Source organism: Megalobrama amblycephala, linkage group LG16 (assembly GCF_018812025.1).
Source record: "Megalobrama amblycephala isolate DHTTF-2021 linkage group LG16, ASM1881202v1, whole genome shotgun sequence".
In the NCBI taxonomy this organism is placed as follows: Eukaryota; Metazoa; Chordata; class Actinopteri; order Cypriniformes; family Xenocyprididae; genus Megalobrama; species Megalobrama amblycephala.
In genome coordinates this window covers 30,732,984-30,758,068 of record NC_063059.1, presented here as the reverse complement: position 1 = coordinate 30,758,068, position 25,085 = coordinate 30,732,984, and the positions used below count along the sequence as shown (strand labels likewise).

General features: G+C 39.0%; 1 protein-coding gene across 1 annotated transcript; it reads left to right on the top strand.

Annotated features, from left to right (window-relative positions):
- Positions 1–11,390: 11,390 nt before the first annotated feature.
- galnt17 (polypeptide N-acetylgalactosaminyltransferase 17) lies at positions 11,391–23,575 on the top strand. Its single transcript, XM_048161912.1, has 12 exons — positions 11,391–11,994; positions 13,272–13,551; positions 13,698–13,881; positions 14,283–14,449; positions 15,651–15,825; positions 19,183–19,380; positions 20,154–20,271; positions 20,444–20,629; positions 20,708–20,845; positions 21,880–21,975; positions 22,410–22,571; positions 22,666–23,575. Exons 1-12 carry the CDS (start codon positions 11,992–11,994, stop codon positions 22,810–22,812), a joined length of 1,854 nt encoding a protein of 617 aa, XP_048017869.1. The 5' UTR covers positions 11,391–11,991; the 3' UTR covers positions 22,813–23,575.
- The last annotated feature ends 1,510 nt before the right edge of the window (positions 23,576–25,085 follow it).

Sequence of the window (25,085 nt, the reverse complement as noted above, 5' to 3'; positions counted from 1 at the left end):
CAGTCCCCTAAACAAGGTCCACCAAATAACGTCCCCCAAACCTTAAAAGAACTCCACATCGTGACCGTCTCTGAATGTTCTGGGAACGTTACTAGACAATGTCCTTAACACCAGTGGGGATGTTCTGAGAATGTACTGGGAACGTAAAATTTCTAGCGGGGTAACCTGTCACCTAATAACGTTCCCAGAACGTTCAGAGATGTCACGATGTGGAGTTCTTTTAAGGGTTGGGGGACGTTATTTGGTGGCCCTTCAGGGAACATTCAGGGCGTTCTGGGAATGTTTAGGGGACTATTACTATAGGACGTTCTGTTAACTTCGCAAATGTCCTCTTTGTAACGTTCTCGTGCGACCATAAAATAACCAAAATAGAACGTCCCCCTAAACTCATATCGGGAACGTTATTAAATGACCAATAGAGGACCATGTGGGAACGTTCTGTTAATGTCCCAAATGTCCTCTTTGTAACGTTCTTTTTTGACTATAAAATAACCAAAATGGAACGTCCCCCTAAAGTCATATAAGGAACCTTGAACTGCAGCACTTTCATTACTAAAAGAGGACGTTTTAGGAACCTCCCAAATGTTCTGTAAAGGTTCAGAATTTTCGTCACATTTAGAGAACTTTTAGGGAACGTTGCGCAAGGTCCTGAGAATGTCGCCTTCTAAGTGGGTCATCAGCATAACAATGAAACCCAAGACCAACAGAATGGGCCCTACCCCTGCAGGACACCCTGCTGTACAAATGTTGGCTCAGATTTATTTTGCCCCAAACATCCATACTGGAAACAATCAGTGAGATATGATTTAAACCAATCAAACAACTCCAGAGATGCCTAACCACCCACACAACCTTTCAAGGAGGATGGAATGACATACAGTGTCAAAAGCAGCACTAATGTCTAAGAAAACTAAAATGCTGCATGAATCCCCATGTCAGCAGAAGTGAGAAGGTCATTCATGACCTGCACAAGAGCTGTCTCAGTGCTGTGTCTTGATCTAAATCCAGACTGAAATGGTTTTAATAGATTATTTGTGGACAGATATTTCTGTAATTGACCAACAACAACCCGTTCGAGGACCTTAGCCAGAAAAGGCAGATTCGCAATAGGCCTTGTTGATTAATTGTTATACAGGTGCTGGTCATATAATTAGAATATCATCAAAAAGTTGATTTATTTCACTAATTCCATTCAAAAAGTGAAACTTGTATATTATATTAATTCATTACACACAGACTGATATATTTCAAATGTTTATTTCTTTTAATTTTGATGATTATAACTGACAACTAAGGAAAATCCCAAATTCAGTATCTCAGAAAATTAGAATATTGTGAAAAGGTTCAATATTGAAGACACCTGGTGCCACACTCTAATCAGCTAATTAACTCAAAACACCTGCAAAGGCCTTTAAATGGTCTCTCAGTCTAGTTCTGTAGGCTACACAATCATGGGAAAGACTGCTGACTTGACAGTTGTCCAAAAGACGACCATTGACACCTTGCACAAGGAGGGCAAGACACAAAAGGTCATTGCAAAAGAGGCTGGCTGTTCACAGAGCTCTGTGTCCAAGCACATTAATAGAGAGGGGAAGGGAAGGAAAAGATGTGGTAGAAAAAAAGTGTACAAGCAATAGGGATAACCGCACCCTGGAGAGGATTGTGAAACAAAACCCATTCAAAAATGTGGGGGAGATTCACAAAGAGTGGACTGCAGCTGGAGTCAGTGCTTCAAGAACCACTACGCACAGACGTATGCAAGACATGGGTTTCAGCTGTCGCATTCCTTGTGTCAAGCCACTCTTGAACAACAGACAGCGTCAGAAGCGTCTCACCTGGGCTAAAGACAAAAAGGACTGGACTGCTGCTGAGTGGTCCAAAGTTATGTTCTCTGATGAAAGTAAATTTTGCATTTCCTTTGGAAATCAGGGTCCCAGAGTCTGGAGGAAGAGAGGAGAGGCACACAATCCACGTTGCTTGAGGTCCAGTGTAAAGTTTCCACAGTCAGTGATGGTTTGGGGTACCATGTCATCTGCTGGTGTTGGTCCACTGTGTTTTCTGAGGTCCAAGGTCAACGCAGCCTAATACCAGGAAGTTTTAGAGCACTTCATGCTTCCTGCTGCTGACCAACTATATGGAGATGCAGATTTCATTTTCCAACAGGACTTGGCACCTGCACACAGTGCCAAAGCTACCAGTACCTGATTTAAGGACCATGGTATCCCTGTTCTTAATTGGCCAGCAAACTCGCCTGACCTTAACCCCATAGAAAATCTATGGGGTATTGTGAAGATGAAGATGCGATATGCCAGACCCAACAATTCAGAAGAGCTGAAGGCCACTATCAGAGCAACCTGGGCTCTCATAACACCTGAGCAGTGCCACAGACTGATCGACTCCATGCCACGCAGCATTGCTGCAGTAATTCAGGTAAAAGGAGCCCCAACTAAGTATTGAGTGCTGTACATGCTCATACTTTTCATGTTCATACTTTTCAGTTGGCCAAGATTTCTAAAAATCCTTTCTTTGTATTGGTCTTAAGTAATATTCTAATTTTCTGAGATACTGAATTTGGGATTTTCCTTAGTTGTCAGTTATAATCATCAAAATTAAAAGAAATAAACATTTCAAATATATCAGTCTGTGTGTAATGAATGAATATAATATACAAGTTTCACTTTTTAATTGGAATTAGTGAAATAAATCAACTTTTTGATGATATTCTAATTATATGACCAGCACCTGTATATATATATATATATATATATATATATATATATATATATATATATATATATATATATATACTAGTTGTTTTTATTAATTATATATTATATTGTTATTTTTGTAATTGTTTCACTGGTGGAGACAGAGGATAGTCACACTTTGTTCACACTTTATTTAGCAGAGAAGGTTTACTTAACGTCTTGGCTACAAAAATCTATTAAAGGAAAACACATTGTGATAACGCAGGTGCATGTTGTCACACTATATGGGGTAAGTTGTCACAATGGAATGAACTGAAACGTTTTAGCAAAATTTAAAATGCAAAAAAGATACATAAAATAAAAAATGGAAAAGGTAACAGACAGAAATACCTCATTATTTTAGTCCAAAAATATTTGGTAATAATAATAATATATAATAATAATAATAATAATAAATAAATGGTAATAATAAATTGATGCGTTTTTAACATTCACAACACAAATAATTATTTAAAGCTGCTGTAGGTAACTTTTGTAAAAAAAATTTTTTTTACATATTTGTTAAACCTGACATTATGTCCTGACAGTAGAATATGAGACAGATAATCTGTGAAAAAAATCAAGCTCCTCTGGCTCCTCCCAGTGGTCCTATTGCCATTTGCAGAAATACACCGCTCCCGGTAAGAAACAACCAATCAGAGCCAGGAGGAGTGTCTTAGCAGTGTCAATCAATCAAGCTCGCGTGCGCGCTGATCTCACCCCTCCCATGCACAGCGCCAGCGCATACAGGCTTCAAGATTACCGGTGTGCCGCAGCTTTGCTTATGGCGGAAAAACAATCCAAACTGCCAATTCCTCGAGTGGCACCTGCTCATAAAATAAAGACGGGTAAACGGAAAAAGACAGATGACGATGATAAAAAAGCCAAAAAGAAAGAATTAGATAGAGCCCGAAATAAAACGAGGGTAAATATCGGAGCGGCTTTTCCGAGGTGGAGGGAGCTACGTGTCCTGAAAGGATTAAAAACCGATGCAGAGTCAGCCACATTTCTGCTTGACAAGTAAGTATCCCTGCTTGATTTGTTTCATTTTTTAAGAACTACACAACTAAGATAATTTCAAAACAGGACTGACAAATTATGTATGGCATGGTTTCTTGTAGATTTCAGGGTGGTCCTTTGCATATAACATCGTTTTATTTCGCCATAAGCAAAGCTGCGGCACACCGGTAATCTTGAATTTGACGCCTGTACACTGTGCATGGGAGGGGTGTGATCAGCGCGCACGCGAGCTTGATTGATTGACATTGCTAAGACACTCCTCCTGGCTCTGATTGGTTGTTTCTTACCGGGAGCGGTGTATTTCTGCAAATGGCAATAGGACCACTGGGAGGAGCTAGAGGAGCTTGATTTTTTCACAGATTATCTGTCTCATATTCTACTGTCAGGACATAATGTCAGGTTTAACAAATATGTAAAAAATATTTTTTTACAAAAGTTACCTACGGCAGCTTTAATGTAATTCTATGTGTCACCCATTTCCATTAAAAAAAACCATAAACGTTTCTTTGTAGATAACCATGACTTTCCTTATTACAGTGTCCTAAACCACAAAGGACTTGAGACAAGAGAATTGCAGTGCTGTTGCTCATCTTCACGTAAAGCCTTGGGGTGTAACATTAACTTGGTAACAGATCCTTCTAAAAAGGCAATTTAAGAGCTTTAACCACTTAGCTGCATCATGCTTTAAGAGGAAAAGAGAAATGATGAAATTATTGATCTATCACAAACTTCAGAGAACTACATGAGTCACACAGTGTGCTGGGATTAGAATGCAGAGCTGGCTCAACATGACTGCTGCTGACAGCATGAGAACAATCAGCCTGACAGCAAGCTGCGGTGAATGGAGAACTGTGCCGATCTCACAGATAGTGACAGGCCTGATGCAGACCAAATGCATTAAAGCTTCAAACAGAATTAGTGCTGTGACCACTGCAGAAAAGGTGAGGAGGTGCGCTGGAGTCCTGTTGAAAACTACATTGGAGTCTGATCCAGACCCAGTGTCAAACACCTCTTGCTCAACCTAAGCAATTATCCCACAGCATCTTTCTTCAAACATTGGAGGCTGAATTCAGTCTCTGAAACGACTAGCGTACTAGCCACAGACACTGAAACTGGGTCAAAACACATCACCTGTGAATAATAAAAAAAGATTATACTTTTAATGATCACATTAAGATTTTACAGTGCACCATAATAGACTAATACATTATTACTGCAAGCAAACTAAATTTGCTGGCAATTTAGGGAGTAAACTCAACAAATGGTTGAGGGAGATGCATGCTTGGCATACTAAATTAGATTCAGAGATTTTGAAGCTGTTCCCAGACAGGCTCTGACAGCATATTATTGTACATATTTAGGCTGTTGTGACAGACAAGCTGGCAAAGTCATACAGACCGGAACAAACTTTAGACACAAACATTATAAGTGTACATGTGAGGCTGTGGAAATGCACTGAAATATTTGCTTTTGCAACAACTTGTTTTAAAGGATTTAATTAACATTTTATAAATAATTTTACTAAAATCCTTACAATATACTATATATATTTAGAAAAAATTAATAAAATAAAAATAAAATAGTTAAGTAATTAATCACACATTGTTTTTCTGTAATTAATCGCTATTAAAAACATTGGAGTTTTTAATATTTTTTATATTGTAATAATTTCACAGTACTCTCCAAATTAAAGTAAAAAATTAAAGACGGAATATTTTAAATATTTGTTTAATGGCATCTTTTAATGAATGAAGGACAGTTTCACTGATACTAATACTGTTACTGATGTCTCTGTGCAATTGATTTTTTAAAACATTAATTATAGACATTTGACATTACAGTATAACTAAAAGCTATAATTTTCAACATTTTAAAAAATAACTTAAATTAAGTGAACTTAACATGAACCCATTATAATAAATGTCATATTTACCTGTGGCCTGTCTAACAGGTAGGAAACATACAAAAATTGAATAAAGTTGTCAAACATTTTACAGTCTTAACTGCAAATAATAAATAAAATATAGATTACTCCTTATTAAAGCTACAATTTTCTCTGTTACAGTACCTTACCGTACCTTTTTTCTTTCATTAACATTAATGACAAACATCACGGCAACTGGTTTATTAGGCTGCTTTCACTTTAAGAGCTGCCGATGCTGAACATGACGCGAATCTGATGCGCATGTTCTCCTTATACTCTTATAAGTTCATTTAAGACGTTATTTAACTCATTTAAGACTGCTCTTATGAGGATACTTACAAAACGGGCATTTTGGCATAATTCTGTGAGTTATAGTTTATATATGGAGACGATATATATATGAGCAATATCACACTCGTAGCCGTGCGATATGGCTGTATATCAGCACGCTGTGATTCGTCCGTAGGCACGAGGCCGCACGTCAAAACAAATTGTATAATAGGCGCTGTTATTAAATACAAGTCACATAATTCAGGTCTAAACAACTACATTCTCGCCTAAAAAACTATTAAAACTACAGTTCGTGGTACAACAAGTAGTATTTGTAAAAATTATGGTTGATTTGATCGGCCGCCATGACAGTCACTTCAAGCGGAGTGATACAAACGGTGAAAAGGTAGGAAGAGTGCTGTTATCACTGAAATATCGCATGGCTATCAGCCAATCAGATTCGAGAACCAGACAGAACTGTGGTATAAATATATATACACACAAAATACTCTGTTCTCATCTTTTCTCTACCAATCCATGTGCTTTCTGTGATCACTTACCTCAGTAAACTTCATCACCTACTTTGAGAAGAAAGTAGCAGCTATCAGCAACTCATTCTCACAAACCATTGCCCAATTTCACCAATTTGCTGCTGACCTCATTTGAGACAGTCCCAGATGAGGAAAAATTCACTATTTACAAATGAACACCTGCCCTCTCAGTCCAACCCTCTCCTTCAAGAGCTCTATTTTGATGGTGCTATTTCATCATTCAGATCCACACAGCTGAGCACATGACGGTTACACCCCACAAATAGTCCACAAGTCTGTTCAACAGACATATGAATCAACCAACCTGATCTCATGAGAAAATGTAACTATGTTGCCTCCTCATTTCAGTTGTGCCTATTAATTGCCTCGATTTAATGTAGTTAAACCACAATTTAACTAAAATGGTGAAACAAATTAGAACAAGTGGCCACAATTTACCAAAAAAGAGGGAATTAATTCTTAATCCGTGGCCAAAATGTTTTGTTTTTCCGCATGTCACATGCCGGGCTCCATAGAAAGAAAGACAAACGTTGTTTTCTTTTGAATAATGTAAAATTGTTGACAATAAGACCAGAAATGTGTACAAAGAAAGTAAATACAGTCAGTTTTGATTTCCTGTTGACTAAAGCTGTCTGGTTAATTGGAACATAAAACACAATATTCTCATCAAAACACGCTGATCACACACTGACCCAATCAAACTGGCCCGAGTCAGAGGATGATGTTGTTAGGTGTGGCTCCCTCATTATTTTTAGTACTCTTTCGTGTATAGGTTCCTCCCATCCTTGCTTTCATCTTTGTTCTCAGTATTCAACCTCATTATGCCACTTCCTGTTTATCAAATAATCAAGAACAAGAATGTCAGTCCTATAGAAGAACCAGGGGTCACATGACGCACTTGTGTGTGGAGGGAATAACATGATTGTGGCGAGAGCTACCAAGTTACCGCTATGCGGCCAGGCACATCAATTCCTTGGGCTATATGGGTGACCTATTTCCTCCTGAACTCGTGGAATTTAAAGGTGCAACAGAGAGGAAAGCCTATACAGCTATAAATAATGTACATTGAAGGTGACAGCTTCAAACAAACCTTCAAAATGCATTTTGTTTATGTGGTTACTTATACATGATGGATGGATTATAGAAATGTCTTCCTGGTTAATAGGTTTAGAATTAGGGTCAGATTACAGTGCTACTGTGAAAGTATCTTGGTCAATACTTGGAGTGAATGAGGTGCAAAATGGATATTGGAGACAATCAGGTAGGATGCTTCTAGAACTCCCTTGAAGACTTCAAAATGCAATACTCTCCTCCTCTGTGAATGAAACGATCCCCTATACTGTGCCGTAAATATAGCATGTTCTTGCAAGAAAAACGAATGACCAGGTCTGAAAAAAATTGAAAAATAAGCCTAAAATGAGTGACTTGCTAATCAAATTAAGCAATATTTAATCACCCTCATAGCTCTAATTTTTTCTCAATTCTGATCCCTCAAGATTACCCCACCCCCACTCCTTTAAAATCTTTAGTATAGGTAAGTTTAGGATTAGATGTGGTGGTGGGGTTAGGATTAGGATTAGGCAATCAGGTAACTGCTTCAGCGAGGGGGGTAATAATTTGGCAGAGAGACCAAATTAGGCACAACACCTGCTCTGTGCTTTGTGCTTGCGTCAAAATACACATTGCACAAGGTTTGACATCAATAACGACTGTTCACAAGGTACAAAAACATTTGATGCCATTGTCATCAAACTTGGATAATGCAGGGCACAAATGAGATCCGATGGGTCTTGTTCACTAATTACTGCATGGATTATTAATTGGTATTTATACACACCGAAGAACATCTCTCAAAAAAATATAGCCTAAGACGTGCGTACACATAAAATTATTCTTAACCTCTTTATAATGTTAATGAATTTGGACTATTCTAAATGAGTGATTGTATGCCCGAGGTTAGTATTTTGCATAAAATACGCCCAAACTCCATATAAGGGCTTTCCGCACAACCTTTTTTTACTGCCTTCCATCACATATGAAGCTCTCTAAAGATGTGCTGTCCCCTGAGAGCATGCACAGCAAGATCCTCTAGCAATGCCAAGTGTGGGTTAGGGTTAGTGTGCCATGCTCAAAACCAGTTCATACTGAAAAAAATACAGTTTATAGCTACAAATCTTTTAGCTGTACATACGCTAGGGCTGGGGGATATATCGCATGTGATTGTCACGCGAATTTTGTCAGTAAAGCCGGTTCCCTGATTACCGCTAAATCGCCATCACCTGCTTTCAAATGGAGCGGCATTTAATAGACAGAGCCGTAGTTCACTGACAAGCTACGCAATATCGCGTTCATATCGCAGATGAATCGCCTTCGATTATGAATGCGATATTGCGTGGCTTGTCAGTGATCTACAGCTCTGTCTATTAAATGCCGCTCCATTTGAAAGCAGGTGATGGCGATTTAGCGGTAATCAGGGAACCGGCTTTACTGACGAAATGCACGTGACATTCACATGCGATCGCCCAGCCCTAACATACGCATATATGCATTTTTATGCAGAGGAACAGGCTTAGGGCCAAAAGGTTTCAACCGAGTCCCAGAACACGATTTCAAGGAGGCCCACAGCAACAACCTACAACAGAGCCCCAGATATACCCCAGCTATGGCCCTGCTTGGGCTATAACACCGTACTCTTTCACTGTATGATGAAATAATTTCTGTATCAAATTTAACCTTAACATGCTTATAAGGCCACCCATGTTATGTGATTTTTGCATCTGTGTGTATAACTTTTTTGTAAACTTAGAATAAATTTTAGTACGAAAGTTTTTGGTGAATCATTGGTGAAAGCGTTTGTATGCAGATTTTACACACAAATTTGTGCGTGAATGAAACCCTGTTTTAAATTTCAGGCTGTTCAGCACACCAACCTATCATATGGATTACGATGACTCACTGTATGAATTACTTTTATTTCGTATTTTGGAGGTCAGTGGCCGCAGCTCCCATTCACATTATTTCTGGAGTTTCTATAACTCTTTATGGAAGAGAGCAGATTGGACATCCTGCAGAATTTCTCCTCTCCTGTTTTAGAAGCAATAAAGCCACACAGGTTTGGAACAACATGATTTTTTTACTGTAAATATGAAGATATACTACTTGAGGCACAATTTGGGTGGAAAACTGACGGAGCACTCTGAAGAAGCTCTAGGAAACATTTCAAAAAGAGTTCTCTTAGGAATTTAGAACCCATACATTCATGCAAGAACTCTAAAGACTGTCAGTTCTCCAGAGGGTTCAACCAGTGTGCCAATCTACCTCAAATAGTACCTCAAGTATCTTAAAGGGTTAGTTCACCCAAAAATGAAAATAATGTCATTTATTACTCCCCCTCATGTTGTTCTACACCCATAAGACCTTCGTTCATCTTCTAATAACAAGTTAAGATGTTGTTGATGAAATCCGATGGCTCAGTGAGGCCTCTATTGAGAGCAAAGCCATTGAAACTCTCAACATCCATAAAGCTACTAAAACATATTTGAAACAGTTCATGTGAATTCAGTGGTTCTTAATATTATAGAGCAACAAGAATACTTTTTGTGCACCAAAAAAACCCAAAATAATGACTTTTCAACAATATCTATATGGGCCGATTTCATGCTTCATGAAGCTTCTGAGCTTTATGAATCTTTTGGTTCGAATCAGGGATTTGGATCTCCTATCAAACGACTAAACTGCTGAAATCATGACTGCGTCTGAAAACTGGAAAATGCTGCCTTTGGAGGACACATTTCAAGTTAGGAAGGCATCAAGGCACGTCCGAATTCAAATTTAGCTTCACTTCCTGTTTCCTGAGATACCTTCATCTGATCGATTTTTGAAGGCAGCATAGATGTGTCCTTTGTTGCCTTTGATATCCCACAATCCTGTGCTTTCCATTCTGTGACAGTTGAGCAAGAAAAATAAAGATGGTGTCCGAAAGTTGCGTTTGCTGGCCAGTTTGTGAGTAAATGTACATTTTTGACCAACATTTTCCACTTTTGATGTCATTTCTAGCGAGAAATTACTACTGTAGTAATTAAATATTTGTTTAGTTCTCACCAAAGCTCACGCTATATCCCTGACAGCAACATAGTGTCGAGCCAGATCCGGCCCACATCTGGTGTAATCCACATCTACCAGATGTGGGCCAGATCTGGGCAACACTATGTTGCTGTCTGGGATTGCTGTAGATCATTAAAACTCTTATGCTGCCTCAGAAGTCTATCCTTCATGCACAAACGCTGCCTTACAAGTCATTGCTTGATGAGGAAGCGAGGCAGCAAGTCAGCAACTTAGGTTTTCGGACACAGCCCATGACTTTGGCGTTTCGATTTGTCAAGCTCCGAAGCAGTGCTTTGAAATCGCCCCATCACTATGTTCTTGAAAAGTCTTTATTTTGTTTGTTTTTTGTTTTTTTGGTGAAAAAAAAAAAAAAGTATTCTTATCACCTAATATTAAGGTAGAACCACTGAACTCACATGAACTGTTCAAATATGTTTTTAGTAGCTTTATGGATGTTGAGAGTTTGAATGGCTTTGCTCCCAATAAAGGCCTCACTGAGCCATCAGATTTCATCGACAATATCTTAATTTGTGTTCAGAAGATGAACGAAGGTCTTACGGGTGTAGAACGACACGAGGGTGAGTAATAAATTACATTATTTTCATTTTTGGGTGAACTAATCCTTTAATTTCTAGTATATCATTCCTTTCAATTCAATTCAATTCAATTCAATTCTGTAAACTGTCTCAAAACACGTCATATTAACTACTAGATTAGAAACATATTAAGCCTGTATCTTCTTTGAACATAGGTGAACCGAGTTAAGTGGCGCACGTGTGCGCAGCGCTTTACTTCCACAAAGCTCCACATGCTTCATCCACTCCGTGTTTTCCATCAGTCTCATCCGAGGCGCTATCCAGCATTATGTGGACAAAACGATTTAACAGGGCACATTAACTGCAGAAAACAGTGTGGATGGCACGAGATGCGGTCTGCTCCGGAATCATCGTTTCACGGAAGGACCATCACATAACAGCGGGATATGAAATAGTGCTTATAATGAAGACTGCGCTTGATGTGGATGAATCCGGCTGGAGATGATGTTGCGTCTGCGGAGTCTCATAGCTGAAGTGAAGGGATCTTACATCTTTTTATCCAGGGCAAACACACAGGTTAAGCCTGACCTCTCGAAACATCTTTTGACATTATTTCCAGCAAAGAACAGCTGTGTTTGTCATTGAAGACTTCTTGAAATTGACTGACAGACGTCTTATGATGAATGACTGCAGTTGAGGACCTTTGCTGTGACTCTTTTAAGTAGGCTATGTAAATATCTCCCATGTGGATTTTATTTTTAATAACATGTGAATACGGATGAAAGCGCACAGACGGACTCCACTATGTTCAAGTGCAGGATGCATTTTACCTATCCGAAATGGTAAGTGGTAATGGCAAATTTCTTAAATGAACTAGCCTATAACAGCCGTATAACAAGTATCGCAAGAAACAGTAGGTATGACTCAAGTTGTCAGTTACATTTGCTCTTGGTCAGATAAAGCAGTTGGGTATGATGGAGATTCATATAATGTAGAAGTCTGATTTTCAGAAGCCTGTTGTGTCTCAAAACCTATAGTGAGCTGCCTACCTAGAACATATGTTACAAAAAGGTGCATTTACAGACAGCAAATGCATTTAGACTGAAGAAATTATAATGTTAAGAAATAAAATATGAAAGTTTGAATACAGAAACATCAAATGAAGTAGTAGAGAATTATAAAATATGAAATTTTGAATACAGAAACATCAAATGAAGTAGTAGAGAATTATAAATGTAAAAAATGACGTTAATGTACGTTCAGTCGGTCGAACTTGTGGTTTACACGCAGACCAGATGTGGGCCGGACACTATGTTGCTGTCAGGGTTATCTCCATAAAAATAATTTATTTAGTGACAATGATCAGCTACTTGTACATTATCTCCTTTGTACCATGCTACTTTAGTAATTAAATAGGCCTACAGGGACAATGGGAATATTGACTTGAGTTAAATTACTGATAGTCCTATATGATGACAACAATCAGCTTAGCAAGAAGATGGAATAATGGACTATTAAATATGATTGTTATTATTATTAATAATAATAGGGCTATATAAAAAGTAGGCTTGTCATTCCAAACTTGTCTTCCTTCCTCTTGTCGATCTCGTGTCTTATACCTACCAGTTCGTCGTTCTGGAGACTCTGCGTCCATATATAGTCATGTATCAAAAGTTTAATGTTACCCATAAAAGTTTCCTGAAGTCCTCTGAGGCCATTTTAACATAACCATAACCGTTTTGAGTCGAAAGATTAAGTCAATTAAGTATTCTTCTAACTGGCGCTTATAGATGGACGGCGGAGGGATATGATTCACACAAGAGTAGCAGCGGCATTTAACCGCTGAATGGCGCGACCAATCAGAATCAAGTATTCCAGAGAATGTAATGAAACAATTAAATATACATACCTAGAGAAAATATTTGTCTAGATATGGGTAGTGTGAGTGCTTGCCATGCCTCTTGGTAGACCTAGGTTTGTCAAGCCCAGGTCATTTTCCTATTCTAGTCCCATCTGTTTCTTTTTGATTTCCTGTCTCTTATACTGTGTCTATCAATAAAATAGATTATCAGTTCAGTGAACATCACAAGTTAAATTTGTGTATGAAATGTCTTCCAAGATGCGATTCGCTGGATTCCGAACACCAAAATCTTTCATGGCATTTGTGATGAGAAGATGGAAAATCTTACTGGTGTTGAATGTGTTTACGGTGGCTGGCTTCATCACTTTTTGGGGCAAGTGCAATTTACGCACAACCAAAGGTGTTGGTCAACAGGCGGCTGCTGATGTGAGAGGACAGACGCATCTGAATGGATCTGCTCAGGAGACTATCATCACTCATGACGTGCTCTTGAAAAGACTGGGATCACTGGAAGATGTGGTGTACAGACAACTGAATGGTATCTCCTTTATTATCACAAACAACTCCACAAAGTTGCTACATACTGTAATAATTTGTAAAGTCTGACCATAGTATTATTCACAAAAATTCCTTTTCATAGAACAAGAATGGCACTTAAATAATTGAGTAATTTGTATTGAATAGGTTTGTCCAATTCTCTTGGACTCATCGAAGGTTTTGGAGGCAGAGGTAGAGGAGGTATACCGGCCACACTTACACCGGCAGAAGAAAAGGAGGCCAAATTCCTGAGGGAGAAATATGGCTACAATGCATTTCTGAGTGACAAAATCTCTCTGGATAGATCTATTCCAGATTATCGGCCCAGCAAGTTAGTGCCAGTGACCTTTTTTTTTTATCTTGAAAATATCTATATCGATGTGCTTTTTACAGTTACTCTTGATGTAATATGGAATGAGTTAACTGACCAGCAAAGACGAGACATATAATTTTTCATATGTGTCATTTATTAACAAAAATCCATTGTCATAATTAATCTAGAATGTCTAGAACTATTTGCATATGAGATTTTCCATACTTCAAGACTGGAGAGGAAAGTGACATTTACTGTTTCTAAGTTCAGCTAAATGTAATTGTTACAGTGAAAATGTGCAAATAAGTCTTTCCTTCTGTTAGGAAATGAAAGGTTTCACAACCAAAGCTTCATGGAGGTGATTTGTTTCAAAGATAATGAGATCTTCTGTGTATGTCCATATATGTGTGTTTTTATAGATGCAAAAAGGCCTTTTATCCACGTGACCTGCCTCAGATTTCCATCATCTTCATCTTTGTAAATGAGGCATTGTCCGTCATCCTGCGTTCGGTCCATTCAGCTGTCAACCACACACCGGCTCACCTTCTAAAGGAGATCATCTTAGTGGATGACAACAGTGATGACGGTGAGAAATAAGATGATGTTGGCTTTAATCAACACATTTAGCGGTTATTCATATGGTTTTCTCTGATGAACCACAAAATGGTTTGAAAAAATCAAGTCCTCCTGGAAAGTTCGTATTTACCAGTTGGGAAGTCCTAAGTATGACGTCAGTTGCGTACAAATCACTTTGACTGGAGCAAGATGGCAATGTACCTTTTGTACAAAAAATACAGCAAGGGTTTTTAACTCGACTTCTACAATGATGTTATTCCATTTCTGAAGGAGATGTAAACTGAATTCTGTCTTAACTGTACAATACTATCAAATAGTAATTTCATACATACTTACTGTCAACTACAGATGCTGCACCCATTGTATCTGCCAAGTTTTCTCATTCACATGACCCCAACTCGGAAACTCTGGGATCAAAGGAAATCCACTCATAATTATGACTTTGTGGTGCTGTTTAAGTACATTGAACTCATAAATACAATCTTTCCGACAGGACTTGAATGCACCATTAGATGGCTGGGTTCTTTTGCTTTGGACCAGTAAGAAACCACCAAATACTCACCTCCAACCCCCTACTAGCAACTGTATAGTAATGAACTAAAAAGCCACAATAACACCTTAGAAACCACATAGCAAATAGAAAATGCAGTAATCTAGTTTCTTAAAGCATTCTGACAGGGTTTAATCCATTGTGCTGTATTTGAGCATGAGTGTCAACAATTATAAACTGGAGTATTTTGCCAAAGCACCCTTTGCTCACATTGCGCATGGATATTCCTGTCTATTGTATCAAAGTGTGTGCTGAGGCCTTCCCAGAGAGACAGTTCAATTTCCATCACATTGTTGGCATGAGCCAGTGGCGTAGGGCCAACTGTCCATCAGCGCAGGGGGAAAAGCCTGCATTTGCTGAAACGAGGGGGCAGGCGAGCAGCACACCCATTTCTGTCCTCATAATGTCAGTGATTCACGGTTTGTCACTCGGAATGCAGATGACAGTGTTTAACGTAGGGAAAGGGAACACTTTCCAAGAACGTGTTTTCCAGGGGGATGGTGTGGATCCCTGTAGCACAGATCAAAGGCACGTTAGACTTTTGGCGTAGGAGACACATTCCCTCTGGTGTGGTTTAAACACAGCGACGAGCACTCATGCACCATGAAACGAGATTTCTCCCTCTTTACCGTTTATGTGTGTGTGTGTTTATGCATGACAGTGCAACTGAAAGAGCCACTGGAGGAGTATGTCAACAAGCGCTACCCGGGTCTTATCAAAATAGTGCGCAATCAGAAGAGAGAAGGCCTCATCCGTGCTCGCATCGAGGGCTGGAAAGTGGCCACTGGGGAGGTGACTGGCTTCTTTGATGCCCATGTTGAGTTCACGCCTGCATGGTGAGAATCTAGCACTTGTACACAATGCTGCTGGTTTTATAGATGGTCTCATTCTCACCTCGACTCCTCAGGCCTTGTTTACACCTGGTATTACATCCATATTGGGTAATCTAAACAGAAGTGTTCATCTGAGACAGCTGTTTACAACCAGTAGTAACATTCATCTCAAATTGGCTATGTCTCTTGTTACTTCTTGTAAAAGAAGTAGCATAGCCTAAAAAATCAGGGGGAAAAAGGAGATGACCTTAATACCCTCTAAGGGAACTTGTAGTTCGGTTTGTTTGGTCTGAACCAAAAAAAAAATACATAAAACATTTAGTCCTGGTCTGATTAGTGTTCAGATTGGCAATTTTATCACCAAACCAAAAGATACCGAACCTAAAGGCATAGGGATACGTTCACAACCTGATTGGTCGGATTTTATGACGTATTGCCTATTTTGAGACGGAACTTACCGAACATCCAAAACAGTGCTGTGTGCTGAGATAAATGCACTTGTTGTGCATATGATGGTATTTTTGTCCAGCTGGGAACTCGTGAAGAGCTTATAAAATGTGTAAAGGAGTCAAAAGAGTGGTGGGAATCCCTCCATCACACACAAACGATTTGCTGCATGGAGACGGCGCGTCTGATGCCTGTGATGGGCAAACTCGCAACTATGACGAGAAAAACCCATATGCATGAGGATCCTTTTTAGGGTCTCATTTTCCTGTTTTTGGTTTGTTTACATGTCTTTGGTCCGTGTTGCGTTCATATATCATTTGAACCGCACCAGAGTTTGTTTGACCATCTTTTCAGCGGTCTCGGTCCGCTTGTTTGGTGCGCACCAGGGTTCGGATGGCAGCGTTCACACATGTTCAAATGAATCGCACTAACAGAGCAAATCGTACCAGAGTTTGTTTTAATCAAACCAAACATGACAAGTGTGAACACACCCTACCCTAAAACAAGCCTGAGAACAGCTAAGACCAGCATCTTAAGACCAGACCATCTCAGGCTGATTTAAATGTTTGGTTGCACTTTATTTTAAGGTGTCCTTGTTACAGTGTAATTATACAATTAAAGGGGTGATGAACTGAGAAATCAAATTTTCCTTGAGCTTTTGACATATAAGAGGTCATGATACTATAAGAATATCCTGTAAGTTTCAGAGCTGAAAACTTCCTTGTTAGTCCAATAAAAGCTTTAATTGACACCAGACCCAGCAAACGACAGGATTTACAAAGTGGGGATCTATGACGTCAAAGGGCAGCAAGCACCGCCTCTTCAGAAGAAGATCAACGCCTACTTCATCATCTGCCTGTTTAGCCTCGCCCACCGATTCGCGCATGATATGCAATAGAATAGGTAGCCTAAGCAAAGAGAACACAAGAGGCGACACTTTGATACTTTTGGGTAACAGCCACTAGATGGCGCTTCGGTAGCGCGGCCGCCATTATGGGGTGAAAATACTAACTGGACCATAGAATCCTTCACATCTTCACAATTTCACTGCCAAATCAGAAGCGCAATAGAACAGTTTTTTTAAATTCATCAGCTACCGGGGTCTTATCAAAATAGTGCGCAATCAGAAGAGAGAGGGCCTCATCCGTGCTCGCGATCAGTAAATTGTATGGCTCCTACACAAAAAAATCCTAATTTTATGGAAAATAACTGATTTTTTACAGTCATTTTATTTTATTTAAAATTATACTCAAAACAACACGGCTGTTATTTTATGTGTTATGACATTAATGAAAAATTACAGTAATTCACATATTTTTTACAGAAAATGTACTGTATTTTTTATACAGTATTTTTTCTGTTTTCTTAAATTACAAACAAATGTAAAATTACAAAAATAATCAGTAATTAAACAGTAACAAAACAGTTAAATGGTAAAACGGTCAAATGAATGGCAGCCAATTAACCCTGTAGAATTAAAGTAAAATATCCTAATTTAAATAAACTGAAAAACGCTGTTATTGCGTTATGCTGTTATGTCCTGAATTATTACGATCAAATACCTTCACTTTAAATAAAAAATGGTCAATCAACAAAGCTTTTTTGTGACTTTAGTAGCTTGTTTTGTGACGCTGTGAGTTGATCTGTGATTCATGTACAGTCAGATGATCTTTGTCTGTGTGTCAGTAAATCAAACCCGTGACTAAACATCAACTTGCGTTGTTTCTCTTAGTAGGATGAAAATAATCTGTTATTTAACGGTGATTAAATTATATAAAGAAAGCGGTCAAAGAAAGCTCCCTTTGCAATCGTTGGAGCAGCGCGCGCTGAAGCTGTCAATCAAACAGCGCGAGTTTATCAGTGACTGACGCATATAAAAACTAGTTTTATTCAACAATTCTCTTAATTATATCGCATTTGCACTGTGAAGATGAAAGTGAAGATGATAGTGAAGATGAAAGCATTTGTTAGTGTACAGAAATTCAATGACGAGATCACTGCTTTCATTCACTCAACATGTCTGTGATCGACTACAGTGTTCATCTCTGCAACCTTTCATGCCACGATCTAAATATAATGCCATAGATCTAAATGATCTCACTTTTCACAATTAGTTAACCCTGAGAGCTGTAATAGTAAAAACGCGCTAAAAGAGAGAGTAATTCTTGGTTATTTCATATGCAAAGATATTAGCCAATCACAGCAGTGGGTGTTTACACTTAAGTCTCACAGCAGACACGCCCCTTAAAACAGAGTGTTCAAACCAAAGGGCTAAAATCAGGGTAGGAAAAATGCCTTTTATAAATAAATTATGACAATTTTGGATGTAAAAAGCATACTAACATTATAAGTGCACCCCAGGAAACATTATAAAACAATAAACCAACGCAGTTCATGACCCCTTTAAGTAATGAGTAATAATAGTAATTAACTACACATACTTTATAATTACAGTTAGGGTCAAGGTTTGGTTTAGGGTTAGTTGCATGTAACGATGCATAATTGACAGTTATTAATATAGTAACTACATGTTAAATGTGTAACAGGGACACTGTAAAATAATTTTACACTGTAAATGTATTTTTTTCAGCATGGAATGTCATCACATGCTTTTTTGACAACCTACAAATGAGTTTTCTGTAATCAGATCATTAAGCGTCGTGTACCCCATTCACACCTGTATTTAGTGCTGTGCACTTCTGTTCAGATGGAACATATTTTAATACTATGTGTAAACAGGGTTCATGTGCCCTCTGTAGGTCCATCTAATTGGCTGATGTGAGGTGAGAAATCAGCCAACACATTCTCAAGCCAGGATTAGATTTAGCTCCACAGCAGAGCTGAAGAAGTGTTATTAGCACTGTGCAATACAGCTTTGCTTATAATGATCTAACCTCTACATCCCCTTGTCAGGGCTGAACCAGTTCTGTCTAGAATCAAGGAGAACCACAAGAGGATCATCCTGCCGTCCATAGATAACATTAAAGACGAGACGTTTGAGCTGGAACGCTATGAGAACTCAGGTCACGGCTATAACTGGGAGCTCTGGTGTATGTACATTAGCCCACCGAAACAGTGGTGGGATGAAGGGGACACTTCTGCACCTATCAGGTATGATCCTACAGGACTTTTCACATTCTGAATGCAATCCTGGGTTTCACATTGTTCACACTATGGGTTACTAATTAATATTGGATGGCCAGGTGGCAAGAGTTCGCCATGTACATGCATGAACTTCTACATTAGCATTCTTATTTGCATACAAGGTTAATAACATTGGTTGGACAAGTACAGTTCCAGTTTTAATAGCATGACTTGCTTGTCCAGCTGTGAAAATGTCACCTCATGTATCTGCTCTGGTCATCTTAAAATTTCTGGAACATTCAAAAAATACAAATAGAAGGAAAATTCACAGGAGCATTTTCAAATGTTTCACTCTAAGGCTGAAGCTAAAACAGTGCATTGAAAGTTTAATGGTCTGTACAAAGGATATTAATATTTAAGAAGGTAAGCATTGTTTAGTTTGTGACTGGTTTTCTTTTGCTAAACAACTCGGCATAATATTCTAGCACAGTATTGTTTCACACTGTGTACCATTCATCACTGCATTGAATTTCACCCACAGTTAGAAGGAGAGATAATACAGTTTCAAAAAATCTAATGCAAGGTTGCAAGTGGTCTTAATACAGTGTAAAAGTGCTTACTGTATTCTCTTAAACACAAAAGGATCTCATATTTAAAAAAACACATTTTATTTTTCCACTGCAGTTTCAAATTATGTTTAGAATTATTTTTCAATATTAACCATTATTTCTTCATTAATTATTAGGTATATCAGAGAAAAAACAGCATTGAAAATATACAGTGTAAAATCTGTTTTTTAGGACGCCAGCAATGATAGGCTGCTCTTTTGTGGTAAACCGGGAATACTTTGGGGAGTTGGGCCTACTGGACTCAGGGATGGACGTGTATGGAGGCGAAAATATAGAGCTGGGAATCAGGGTTAGTATGCCACCCACATCCCTCCGCTAAAGTAGAGCATTCATAACTTAGCCTCCCTACGCTCAGTCCACAGAACCTTCATTTGAAATGTATTTTAGCTTTTTTCCTTTTAAAATTACTGTATGCCAGAACTTAAGTTTTATAGGTGTGTGTATATATTTTCAAATCCCAGGTTTGGCTGTGTGGGGGCAGCATGGAAGTTCTGCCCTGTTCCAGAGTGGCACATATTGCTAGAACAAAAAAGCCCTACCACAGTAACATCGCCTTTCACACTAGACGCAATGCTCTTCGTGTGGCAGAAGTCTGGATGGACCAATACAAAACTAATGTGTATTTGGCATGGAACCTCCCGATGAAGGTAAACACTTAACATATTTTCAGTATTATAATAATAAATAGTATAACATTTTGTACTTTTACTTTTTTGTCCCTGCAGAACCATGGTATTGACTTTGGAGACATATCCCAGAGACTAGAGCTCAGGAAAAAACTCCAGTGCAAAAGCTTTGAGTGGTACCTTGACAATATCTATCCAGAGATGAGGAGATACAACAACACTCTCTTTTATGGAGAAGTGAGTGTCGTGTAAAATGACTGGTGTGGTAAAATTTGCAGTTGTTCTGCAAGATTTCGCAACAGGTTCAGTATGGTCTTGCGGATTCGCCGTGTTGACCAACGGAAAGCTGCTGGTTTGAAAGTGATATCTGTGTGAGCTGTGCTTCATACATCGATACACTATTGGCAATAGACAATGGACCTGTGTTTTGCCTGCAAATTTTCACAAATACCTTAACACTGGGTCTCTGACCAACACAGTTGGCACTTGTAAAGGAGGCTTTTTTGGAAGAACATTCTTCGCTTAATTGTTGTTAAATGGTTATTTCACCCAAAAATCATTTACTCACCCTCATGTCCTTCAAACCAGTATGACTTTCTTCAATGAAACCAAAATAAATTTTGAAGAATGTCTTCAGCACACTTTTCCATACAATGAAAGTTCATGTGAACTGGGGCTGTTGAGCTAACAAAATCACTTCAAATCAAAAGTCTTTGTATAGTCCAAATGATTGCATAGTGTGAGGCATATATCAAATTTGAAATCATTATTTAGCTAATTCTTACCAATTATCTTACTTCAGCTCTCAAGTTTTATATGCGTTTATTCAAAAGTATTGTCAAGACATGCAATGATTTAATTGTAGTGAAGGTCGTGACACCAAACCGCCAAAACTGACTTGAATTTCAGTCTGTTCTTAACACAAAGCTATATGGCATCAGAAGCCTTGGAATATAGGCTTTAAGTCATATGAACCACTTTTGTGAAACTTTTATGGTGCTTTTTTTTCAATCATTTTTTAGAGCTTGACAGCACCAGACGTTCAACATTCACTTCCATTGTACAGAAGAAAAAACATTCTTCAGAATATCTCTTGTTTTTCAAAGAAAGTGATATGATATCAGGGTGAGTAAAAGATGTGTGAACTATCTCTTAAGGGAGGCATTGTTATTTAGGTAAATTAAAACAGGTTTCATAGTGAGAGAATAACATTTTAACATACAAAAAGCAGGCCAAACTATCAGCTGCTTAGTCTTTTTATTGTGTTCTAGATTCGCAATACCAATGTGACCCATCTGTGTGTGGACCAGGGCATAAAGGAAAACCACACAGCAACTCTGCACCCCTGCCATGGCTGGGGTCCTCAGGTAGGGCTACACTCCTCACAGCTATACATCTCCACAGACTTGACCTCCACTAAACCTCTATTCACTCTGCACACAGGAAATAGGTTACATCTAGAGGGAATTTCTTCATGACACAGTTCTCCGCATTCTGTTCATCAGTGGCATCTAAGCAATGCAATGACAAGAAAGAAATAAAACATCTCTATATTCTGTTTTGAATTCAATCTGGAGACCAGAATGTCCAGATCTAGTCTTGACTAGGCTCTGGAGCCTGACCCAGCTAATAATTATTATAAATTAATTGTTATAATGTAAATAGCCATAACTGCCAAAAACTGTCTGGCAAACATCATCAGCTTAGGGTGCCAAAATGCCCCTGAATGACTCAGTGACCCAGTTATCAAATCACTGAATTAAATAAATTCACATTATCCCCTCTGTGGTCTATTTTGTAGCTGGGTCGCTACACTAAGGAGGGTTATCTTTTCCTGGGTCCTCTGGGAAGCACTGGCGAGGATACTCGGTGTGTGGTGGATGATAAAATCAGCAACTATCCACAGCTCCTGAACTGTGAGAAAGTCTCTAGCGTACGTCAGAAAACGTGGCACTTTGCACAGGTGAAAGGGTCGCATTTTATATAGAGCACTTTGTGAAAATTGTTCTTTTGCCTTCGGTCACTAAAATGATTCTTTTCGTTTTTGTTCCCTGAAGAATGAATCAATCATCAACCGAGCTACAGGACGCTGTCTCGAGGTAGTACCAGCTAATGTCTACTTTGGCTACGCTCTGATCCTGCGTTCGTGCACTGGCCAGAAGTGGAACATCAAGAATTTGATGAAACAGGACCAAGGGCAATGAGTCAGTGCCCTTAGAAAGTTGGGAATCTCAATGGCCTTCATCTAGTGTTTGGGAACTTTTGGGAAAAATTATTCAGTTTTGTGGAACTTAAGCTGATCTTGTTCGCATTTGTTGTGTTTTGGGTCTTACTACATTCCATGTTACAAAAAGTTTAAAAGATACTTGAAGCACCATTTAGGTTTCTCAGATTTCCTCCTTCTGGAGAAACTCTAAACATCCTTTCCAAAAGGACAGTTCTCTGATGAACGTTGAATTCCATAAGTTCCAGCAAGAACTCTAAAGAACATCAATGGTTCCTAAAGTAACCTCAGCACAATGAAAATATTTTGAGGCACTTGAACTATACACCGATCAGGCATAACATTATGACCACTGTCAGGTGAAGTGAATAACACTGATTATCTCTTCATCACAGCACCTGTTAGTGGGTGGGATATATTAGGCAGCAAGTGAACATTTTGTCCTCAAAGTTGATGTGTTAGAAGCAGGGAAAATGAGCAAGCGCAAGGATTTGAGCAAGTTTGACAAGGGCCAAATTGTGATGGCTAGATGACTGGGTCAGAGCATCTCCAAAACTACAGCTCTTGTGGGGTGTTCCTGGTCTGCAGTGGTTGGTATCTATGAAAAGTGGTCCAAGAAAGGAACAGTGGTGAACCGGCGACAGGGTCATGGGTGGACAAGGCTCATTGGTGCACGTGGGGAGCGAAGGCTGGCCTGTGTGGCTTGATCCAACAGACGAGCTACTGTAGCTCAAATTGCTCAAGAAGTTAATGCTGGCTCTGATAGAAAGGTGTCAGAATACACAGTGCATCACAGTTTGTTGCGTATGGGGCTGCATAGCCGCAGACCAGTCAGGGTGCCCATGCTGACCCCCGTCCACCGTCGAAAGTGCCAACAGTGGGCACGTGAGCATCAGAACTGGACCACAGAGCAATGGAAGAAGGTGGCCTGGTCTGATGAATCACGTTTTCTTTTACATCACGTGGATGGCCAGGTGCGTGTGCGTCGCTTACCTGGGGAACACATGGCACCAGGATGCACTATGGAAAGAAGGCAAGCCGGCGGAGACAGTGTGATGCTTTGGGCAATGTTCCGCTGAGCATTGTTGTAGACCATGTACACCCTATCATTGAAACGGTATTCCCTGGTGGCTGTGGCCTCTTTCAGCAGCATAATGCATCCTGCCATGAAGCAAAAATGGTTCAAGAATGGTTTGAGGAGCACAACAGTTTAAAGTGATGACTTGGCCTACAAATTCCCCAGATCTCAATCCAATCGAGCATCTGTGGGATGTGCTGAACAAACAAGTCCCATCCATGGAGACTCCACCTCGCAACTGACAGGACTTAAAGGATCTGCTGCTAACATCTTGGTGCCAGATACCACAGCACACCTTCAGAGGTCTAGTGGAGTCCACGCCTCGACGGGTCAGGGCTGTTTTGCTAGCAAAGTTGGACCAACACAATATTAGGAAGGTGGTTATAATGTTATGCCTGATCAGTGTATGTTGAAGTTCCTTAAATTTGCAATAGGATATTTGATGTTCAACCATATGAACAACCATGTGACTCAAGTTTTGAGTGCTGAAACCAAAATGACAATTAAACGTTGTAAATGATTGACTGCTGTATTGCAAGTACTCTATACATTATTGTATGCATCATTTGAGCCTACTCTTAAATTAAATACATGAAAATTTAGTTCCTATCCTGGAAAACAGCTTTATTTAGACTTCATTTTTAGTATTATTGAGTTGTATTTTTCTTCCATTCTCTTGTTTTTAAGTTCCCACTGTCAGCGACTATGGATCCTAGTCTGTTTTCTGTTTTAAATACGCTGTCTGCTCTGGAAATATGTTATTTATTGCATATTTTTTATACAGTAGCCCTTCACGAGAATGGCATTATGATATGTGCACAGTTTAATAGTAACTATGGTAACTGAGCTCTATCTTCTGCTGAATGGATCCTGTAGTAGTCATACTGTTATTTTGAACCACACTCTAAAGCAACAAGGCCAGTATGTAGGCGAAGGGAATATGGGAAAATGATGGGTAGGGATTGTCGACCAAGTTACACAAGAACACTTTAAATAAGTGATAAACTGTACATTTTCATTAGATGTTGTTGCACCCATACGTCTTCCATTTTGAATAGGACTGATTTGAATAAAATGGTGAACTGCAGAGTTGTAGAGCTCAGTGTCTAAAAGGGAAGTCTAATGCCCTATATAAGTACCACACTTGCTACTTTACCTGAGGAACTGTTGGCAGT